The sequence below is a fragment of the Alexandromys fortis genome, unplaced genomic scaffold (assembly GCF_014885135.2).
Source record: "Alexandromys fortis isolate MF-2015 unplaced genomic scaffold, M_Fortis_MF-2015_v1.1 scaffold_72, whole genome shotgun sequence".
Lineage (NCBI taxonomy): Eukaryota > Metazoa > Chordata > Mammalia > Rodentia > Cricetidae > Alexandromys > Alexandromys fortis.
In genome coordinates, this window is record NW_026067969.1 from 4,030,273 (window position 1) to 4,039,403 (window position 9,131).

Sequence of the window (9,131 nt, forward strand, 5' to 3'; positions counted from 1 at the left end):
CTTCCTTCCTTCCTTCCTTCCTTCCTTCCTTCCTTCCTTCCTTCCTTCCTTCCTTCCTTTCTTTCTTTCTTTCTTTCTTTCTTTCTTTCTTTCTTCAAGACAGGGTTTCTCTGCAGCTTTGGAGCCTGTCCTGGAACTTGCTCTTGTAGACCAGGTTGGCCTCGAACTCACAGAGATCCACCTGCCTCTGACTCCCGAGTGCTGGGATTAAAGGTGTGCACCACCACTGCCCGGCGTGGGGGAGCTTTCTGATGTAGGGCCTCACCTGCCATGGAGAGGGAGGCGAGAGAAGCCTGGGTGAGGAATAGTGGAGTATGGGAAGGAGACTTTGTCCTCCCTGTCTCTCCTGGTCCCTACCACCCGCCCTAGGACTTAAAGTACTGGCCAGATGACAAGTGGACCTCAGAGGTCAGGTGACCCCTAAAGATGGAGCCATGTCATCCATTGTGCTATATGTCCCCCACCTTCCCTGGATTCTGTCCCATTTGCTTCTCAGTGACTGTCGTCCTCCTGGTGCTCAGTGTTTGTGCATGTAAAATGGTCATGTTTCTGAGCAGATTGTTAATGCTAAGATCAAAGATCACGGGAATACCTAACAGAGCAGTTTGGATTTAGTAAATGTCCTTGTCTCTAAGCCCGATGACCTAGGTTTGATCCCCAGAACCCATTCATGGCGGAAGGAGAGAATTTACTCCTGAAAGTTGTTCTCAGACCTCCAGAGGCACACCATGGCATGCATGCATGCATGCATAAAACAAATTAATTTTTTAAAATTTTACAGAAGACACTGGGGAGGACAGCTCAGTTGGCAAAGGGCTTTTCATGCAAACATGGCCTATGTTCTATTCCCAAAACCCAGACCCCACAGCGCATGCCTATAGTCCCAGCCCCAGGGATACAGATAGGAACATCACTGAGGCTTGCTGCCTGGCCAGCCTTGCCAGATTACTGAGGTCCAGATTCATTAAGACCCTGTCTCAAAAAAAATAAGGTGGCAAGCAACTGAGGAAGATGTTCGACCTCTGGTACACATGTGTGCATAAACACACACACACACACACACACAGAGACATACAGATGGTTAAGGATCTGTCTCAAATGGGTGTCATCCACTGAGTATTCCTGATTAGAAACACTTGGGCCAGCAGTCTTTCCCAAGTATAGATTTTAAAATTTGTGTAGACTTTAATAATTACAAATCTTAATCTAAAACTCTGAAGCAGGGCTTTTCAATGAGGGGTATTCAGCTTTGACAAGGACTGTGGGAGTTTGACGGATGAGGACACCAAGGTAAGACCTGAATGACTCCTTGAGGTGGAGAACTAGAGTATAGACTCAGGCACGTACTGGGGACCCGGGCAGTGACGGACAGCATCACTATCATCCCCAGTTGACAGAACTGTCATCCCTAGATACACCTACTTCATTCGACCCTTCCTGGAGTCAGCTGAAGAGTTCTTTATGCGTGGGTACCAAGTACACTACTACCTCTTCACCCACGACCCTGCAGCCGTTCCCAGAGTCCTCCTGGGCCCTGGGCGCCTCCTCAGCATCGTCCCCATCCAGGGTCACTCCCGGTGGGAGGAGATCTCCATGCGCCGGATGGAGACCATCAGCAAACACATTGCCGAGAGGGCTCACAAAGAGGTGGATTACCTCTTCTGTCTCGATGTGGATATGGTCTTCCGTAACCCATGGGGCCCCGAGACTTTGGGGGATCTAGTGGCTGCCATTCACCCAGGCTATTTTGCTGTACCTCGCCAGCAGTTCCCTTATGAACGCAGGCAAGTTTCCGCTGCCTTTGTGGCAGACAGTGAGGGGGACTTCTATTATGGTGGGGCAGTCTTTGGGGGACGAGTGGCCCGGGTGTATGAGTTTACCAGGGGCTGCCACATGGCCATCCTGGCGGACAAAGCCAATGGCATAATGGCAGCCTGGCAGGAGGAGAGCCACCTGAACCGCCGTTTCATCTGGCACAAGCCATCCACAGTGCTGTCTCCAGAGTACCTCTGGGATGACAGGAAGCCCCAGCCCACGAGCCTGAAGCTGATCCGATTCTCTACGGTGAAAAAGGATACCAACTGGCTGAGGAGCTGACAGTGGAGCTGAGAGCCACCCAAAGCCCAGCCCTGCCCACCTCAGTCTACTGGAGGAGTTCAACCAGGAAGATGACTGGAGAGGAAGTGTAAACTGTGAGGGGCTGTGCACCCACAGTCATACATTGTTCCAATACCAGTGGTTGGACAAGAGGGAGACAGGGCCTGGCAGGCCTCACAGCTACCCAAGGCATGGATGTGTCTTTCCAGGACTGGCCCTGGCATCCAGCCCTATTCGAAGTGCCTGGTGGCCTGATTCTGCCCTCACTTAGTACACACTGCTTTTGAGTTGTGTTTTAATCTGTAGTCTTGGGGATCAAACAGGGGCCGCTGAAGGGAAGTGCTCCTCCCCCGAGCCCCGGCCTGCTGCCTTGAATCTGCACTGTGATATCCTCGTCCTGAGTACCATGCTGTTCCCCAGCCACATGTGTTCTTCACTCCGGGTCCCAGAGCTAGCTCTGAAGCGGAGCAGGCTTAGGTTCCTTCTGGTCACCTGTATCCCATGAGGTACCTCACTCTCAGGGACTAGATGTCTGTCTGTGGTAGCTTCCAATAAAGATGGTGTGATCTAGGTCCTGATCGGGGTTTTACCTGCACAGTGGACTATTTTGCCAGTCAGGATAGTTCTGGGGGACACAAGTGGACTGAATTTCAAACAGTTCATGTCAGGAGAGGGTGGGTTAATGGTTATTCTGGGAGACTTGAGCCCAAGCTGGCTGCTTCCACAGACCTTGTTCATCCCAGTCCTGGGAGCCTGGGTGAGGTGAGGTCCTGTGGACAGATGTGCCATACCTAGAGAGCAGTGGTGCTTATCAGCTTCATTGTCCCTTCAGTCCCTGCACATATAGGAGGTGTGCTTGTGGTCCCCTCTGTATCCATGACCACTATGCCTGTGGGAGGCCACCGGTGTGTATGGGGCTTCAGGATTGTGGGATGAATAGGCCAGGTTCAGAGGGTGTTAACAGCCTGGGCCCAGAGAGCCCTCAGAGGCCCATAGAGGCTAGGCAGAGATGCAGTTAGACACTGGTTGAGAGCTTGGTTACCTAATGTGCACTTCCCTAGGCAACAGTATCCTCTCCGTGGTAGGAGGCAACATGGTGGGTTGGGGTACACTCCGAAGTCATGGAGGCACCCTGTAACCCACCCATCCCCAGCAAAGCTGGAGGCCATCTTGAGCCTGTCTTTCTTTCTTTCTTTCTTTCTTTCTTTCTTTCTTTCTTTCTTTCTTTCTTTCTTTCTTTCGAGTTTATTATTTATTATGCATTATTATGCATACAATGTTCAGCTTGCATATCTGCCTGCAGCCCAGCAGAGGGTACCATATTTCATTATGGATGGTTGTGAGCCATCATGTGGTTGCTGGGAATTAAACTCAGGACCTCTGGAAGAGCAGCCTGTGCTCTTAACTGCTGAGCCATCTCTCCAGCCCCCTTGAGCCTGTTTTTCTATACTTTGTTATTGATCTGCGAAGCAGAAGAACCCATAGAGCTTCTAGACAGTGAAGCTGTAATAGACCCTCGCCTCTGTCTTTGGAGGTGAGCATCTGCCTGAGGCTGCCAGGCATCGGAGTAGTCCTGAAGCAGAGCTGTGGGAAGAGGGCAGGCTCTACCTTCAAGGAATTGCTCTTTGAAGCAGGGGGTTTTGAACCTGGAAGCTAGAGAAGGCTTCTGAAAGACTGGAGCCTGAGGCAGGATTAGCCAGCAGGGGAGGAGATGGTTCCTGATCTCTTTCAGCCAACTGAGACCTTCAAGCGATTCCTATTCAGGGCATGGTCCCAGACACTAGGTAAGAGACTGAACCCAACTTGTAGAAGCAAACCACCATCCATGTTGCTTACTGGAAGAGGCAAAGGGTTGGGGTGGGAGATGATCCAGATAGAAGCCTGGCCCACCGTCTCTGAGGGTGTCCAGGGACAATCCCCGCAAGGAGCCCTAGACCTTTGTATATAAGAATCAGATTTGAGGTTTGTGGAGTGGTTCCCGGACAGACTGAGGTTCTGTGGGCCAGAAGGTTTAAAATCACACAGCATCCTCTTCAAGAAAGGTGAGCTGGCCAAGCAGTGGTGGTACGTGCCTTTAATATCAGCATTTGGGAGGCAGAGGCAGGTGGATCTCTGTGAGTTCGAGGTCAGCCTGGTCTAACCAGGGCTACACAGAGAAACCTTGTTTCAAAACAACAAAAGAAAGGTGAGAAGCTTGATGATCATTCAAGGTTAGTAAAAGTTCTTGCCAAGTAAGCACAAGGACCTGAGTTCAATACCCTCAATCTATTCATCTTAGTCAGGGTTACTATTGCTGTGATGAAACACAATGGCCAGATAAGTTGGGAAGGAAAGGGTTTATTTGGCTCACACTCCTATGTTACTCCTCATCATTGAAGGAAGTCAGAACAGGAACTCAAGCAGGGCAGGACTCTGGAGGCAGGAGCTGATGCAGGGGCCATGGACGGATGCTGTTTACTTGGCTATGGTGGTTTAAAATCAAATGGCCCCCAAAGGCACTATTAGGAGGTGTGGCCTTGTTGGAGGATGTAGGCTTTGAGGTCTCATATATGCTCAAACCTTGCTTAGTGTGACACAGTCTACTTCCTGTTTCCTGCATATCAACATGTAGCAGCTCCCTTTCCAGCACCATGTCTGCCTGCACACAGCCATGTTCATCAACATGATGATAATGGACTAACTCTGAAAATGTAAGCCACCCCAGTTAAACATTTTTCTTTTAGAAGAGTTACTGTGGGGCTGGAGAGATGGCTCAGAGGTTAAGAGCACTGACTGCTCTTCCAGAGGTCCTGAGTTCAATTCCCAGCAACCACATGGTGGCTCACAACCATCTGTAATGAGATCTGGTGCCCTCTTCTGGCCAGCAAGAGTACAGACAGACAGAACACTGTATACATAATAAATCTTTAAAAAAAAAAAAAAAAGTACTGTGGTCATGGTGTCTCGTCACAGCAATAGAAACCCTAACCAAGACGCTGAAACCCTAACCAAGACACTGGCCTTCTCCTCAAGACTTCCTCAGCCTGCTGTCTTGGAGAACACAGGACCACCAGCCGAGGGATGGCCCTACTCACAATGGGCTGAGCCCTCCCCGACTAATCACTAATTAAGATGCCTTACAGGCTTACCTACTACCCAATCTATGGAGGCATTTTCTTAATTGAGGTTCCCTCCTCCCAGGTGATCGTGTCAAGTTTACATAAAACTATCTAGTACACCACGTTTTGCTTTAAGAAAAAGCTGGCCCATTGCCTGTGGCTGGTGAGGCTATATCATCAAACCAATAGCATTTCTGGCTGAACTCTAAACACTTAGCCTTATACCCAAAGATAAGTGCAGCCCTCACCCCTGACCAGAGCTGCCTCTTTCTGCAGCGGATAAAGAGCATCACAACTGGTCAAAATGCAAAGAACTCGCCATGGGGTATCCAGCCCCAGTTCCTATATCTAAAACACAATCCCCTACACAGAAGGCTCAGGGAACATCACAAAAGAGGGTGTGGAAAGACTGGAAGAGCCAGAAGACCAGGACAGCCTATGGGTGGATGTCTGCTTTGAGACAGTGTCTTTTATGTTTGACAGGGAAGCAGCACCCAGAAAAATCTCAACAATATCGTTGCCTAAACGAGACCTCAAAAACACCACCCTACTGACATGCCAACGGGATAGGGGAATTCTCCCAGGCTTCACCCCTAGAAAGAGAACTAGAGGCGGTTGATGGTAGCTGGGGGAGGGCAAAGCAGGCTTCTTCAGGGACAAACTCCCTGATAAGGTAGCCAGTCTGAGAGGTTGGCTCTAAACACATATGACAATATTAGACGAGCCCAACAGACTGTATTTATAAACTGTGTGTGTGTGTGTGTGTGTGTGTGTAGAACTATCCATTACAATGTTTGACAGGGAAGCAGCACCCAGAAAAATCTCAACAATGTTGTTGCCTAAACAAGACCTCAAAAGCAAGCTGCAGGCCAGTAAAAAAACTATCTTTAAAAAGGTGGATAGTACCTGGGCATGGTGGTACACACCTTTAATCCCAGCGCGTGAGACAGAAGCAGGTGGATCTTTGTGAGTTCAAAGCCAGCCTGAACCCTGTCTCAAAAAACAAAAAACCAGGTGGTGGTGGCACACGCCTTTAATCCCAGCACTCCAGAGGCAGAGGCAAGCGGACATCTAGCAGTTCAAGGCCAGCCTGGTCTACAAGAGCTAGTGCCAGGACGAGCTCCAAAGCTACAGAGAAACTCTGTCTCGAAAAAAACAAAACAAAACAAACAAACAACACCCCCCAAAGAAAAAGTAAATAGCTCCAAGGAAAACACCTGAGGCTGCCCTGTGAACTCCCCTCCCTATTGCCCCAACAGACAAAATGATCAATGCTGACAAAAGTCAGCCACAGAGCCCCTGCCCCAGGTTCAAACACTGTCCCTTTGTGGCCAGCAGCATCCATTATTATGGCTGAGCTTATAGGACCCGGCCACACAACTCTGCCCATGCTGCTCCCAGGCCGGGTCTGCCAGTGGATAGAGGGGAAATTTCCTGGGAATTGTTCTTCGTGGCATATCTTCTGGGAAGCCCGCCTTGATTTCTGCTGCTCTCCTGAGTGGGCGCTTTTCCGTTTTCCCACAAATTCTTACCATGCAGCACCATTTGCAGTACTTTTAAGACCCCTCCCAAGCACTGCCCCCTAGACAGCAGTGGAGTTTCCCCTGGTACCTGACTCCACGGTCTCAGTGAGTAGATGAGAGACAGCAAATGAAAACCTGTTTAAGAGTTTGTTTTAGGACCTGGGAAATGTTGGGTAAGTCACCCACTCACCTACCTCTCAGAACCCCATCAATGGGATGATGGCTAGGAGACCTCTTGGCACCTGCCCTTCTTGGACAGCGACTTTGGCGGCTCCAGCCCTGGGCCATCCAGGCAGTAGACTGTACTTTGGAGGCAGCTCAACAGCTTATAGCTTCATGAGCCACTGGAGGGCAATGAAGCAGGTGTCTGGGGTCCATGCTGGGCTAACAGTGTCCACTCAACCCCTCCAGCCATCCTCTCTAGGATACCTTGGCTCTGAGGAGAGTTCCTGGACAACGCTTTGGACCTTTAGCCTGCAGTAACTCTCAACTGGTTGCCTGAAATTACCGGGCACCCTAAAACCCTAGCTCCTCAGAGTCCCATCACATCTTGGTTCCTAGACAGCATGGCCTTGGGCCTGCTGACCTTGGTTCAAAACCATAGTTGAGCCTCAGCATAACCTGTGGCAGGTAGGGTCATGGGTGACTTCTGAAAGCCTCTTTCTTTCATTGAAAGCTGGTTAGTGGAGTGACAGCTCAGGCTGAGTACTGGCTGCTCCACCAGAGCAAAAAATAAATAAAAATAAAAGAAAGAAAAAGAAAAAGTTCAACCTGCAGAAACCCTGGTGTAACAGTTACTCTGAGCAGAGGTGGCTGCTATAAGGGTGGGGACGGTGAGGTTCTGAGCTGGGCCCACACTGTTGAATCCTCCTACACTGAAAAAGTCAGCTGTCCCCCAGGCAAGGAGGAGATCTCAGCCAGTGTGTTAGCCAAGGCCAGTCGCCAGCTGGACCTTGTGTTTGTAGCTCATTCTTGCCAGAACGTGCCCCTGGGGTCTCAAGGAGAACACAGGTTCGATTCCCAGCACCCATATGGCAGCTCGCGACTGCCTGTAATTCCAGTTCCAGGGGACCAGACACCCTCTTCTGGCTTCCTTGAACAATGCACGCACAGCTGGAAATGGATCATACATATAAAAAAATCGTAAAACCTTTTAAAAGAAAAAAAGTGAGTTAGTGATTGCCCCTGTAAGTGTGCTTCAAAATAAGACAGGGAAGTGGGGGTCCTCCAAATGGGGGGACTGACACAGAGAATATCCCGGCTGGGGCCAGTCCAACACAGGATGGAGCAGTGAGTGATGCTTCTAAGTCTCCCAGACACAGCTGGATGTGGCTGGTTAGCTGTTAATGTTGGTGCCACTGCTCATTATAAATGAGGCTTTTTCTTTAAATATTTTATTTATCCAACAGGCAGTGGTGGCGCACGCATTTAATCCAAACACTTGGGAGACAGAGGCAGGCAGATCTCTGTGATTTCGAGGCCAGCCTGGTCTACACAGCAAGTGCCAGAACAGGTTCCAGAGCTACACAGAGAAAAAAACCTTTCTCGGAAAAAAAAAAAGTATTTATCTAATTTGAGACAGGGTCTCACTCTGTAACCCTGACTGACATGAAACTCCCTATTTAGACAATGATGGCCTCGAACTCAGAATGGCCTGCCTCTGCCTTCCCAGAGCTGGAATTTAATGTGTTCATGCCTACAACCAGCAAGGTTTATTTTTATTAATGTGTATGAGTCCATGTGTTTGTGTGAATCTACGCTGGTGCCTATGGAAGCCAGAAGAGTGTTAGAGCCTCAGCATGGGTGCTGGAAACTGTACTCGGGTTCTCTGGAAGAGCAGCAAGCATTCTTACCAGCTGAACCATCTCTCTGATTTCTAAAACAAGGCTTAATCCTGCGTGCCCAACAGCTCCTTAGTAGCAGTGACTCCCCACACCCCAACACCTGCTCACCCCCAGATACAAGGCGCTCCTTTTAGGCTCCCTCCTAATCCTTACACAAGCGAAGGAAAACCTGGACGTGGAAGGGATAGGAGAGATGGAGGTCCGTCTCAGAGTCTATTGACACCAGCTACCCACCGAGCTGAGTCCTGCAGGAGGTGTGGGGGTACCTGGGTGACAAAGTGTCCAGTTTCTCCATGTCCACCCAGCCTCAGCACCCGTGACCGTGATTCTAAACCCTGCCAGGAGGGGAGTACTGCGTAGGGTACAGGGCCGAGGGACGCGAGACACTAGTCCTCCCGAGCACACGGCGCGCGGCGCGTGCGCGCGGTGAGGCGGGGTCACGTGCGCGCGCCTGCCGGCACCGCGCGCGCGCTAGGCCGACCTCCCTGCGCCCTGGTCCATTCGCGTGCCGTGCGCCCCTCGAGAAGACAGGCCGAGCGCGTACCCGAGCTCGCGCGTACCCGAGCTCG

General features: G+C 50.4%; 1 protein-coding gene across 1 annotated transcript; it reads left to right on the top strand.

The window, feature by feature from the left end:
• Positions 1–6: 6 nt before the first annotated feature.
• Positions 7–2,675, top strand: Gbgt1 (globoside alpha-1,3-N-acetylgalactosaminyltransferase 1 (FORS blood group)). The gene has a single exon (XM_050155011.1). It carries the CDS (start codon positions 1,462–1,464, stop codon positions 2,095–2,097), a length of 636 nt encoding a protein of 211 aa, XP_050010968.1. The 5' UTR covers positions 7–1,461; the 3' UTR covers positions 2,098–2,675.
• The last annotated feature ends 6,456 nt before the right edge of the window (positions 2,676–9,131 follow it).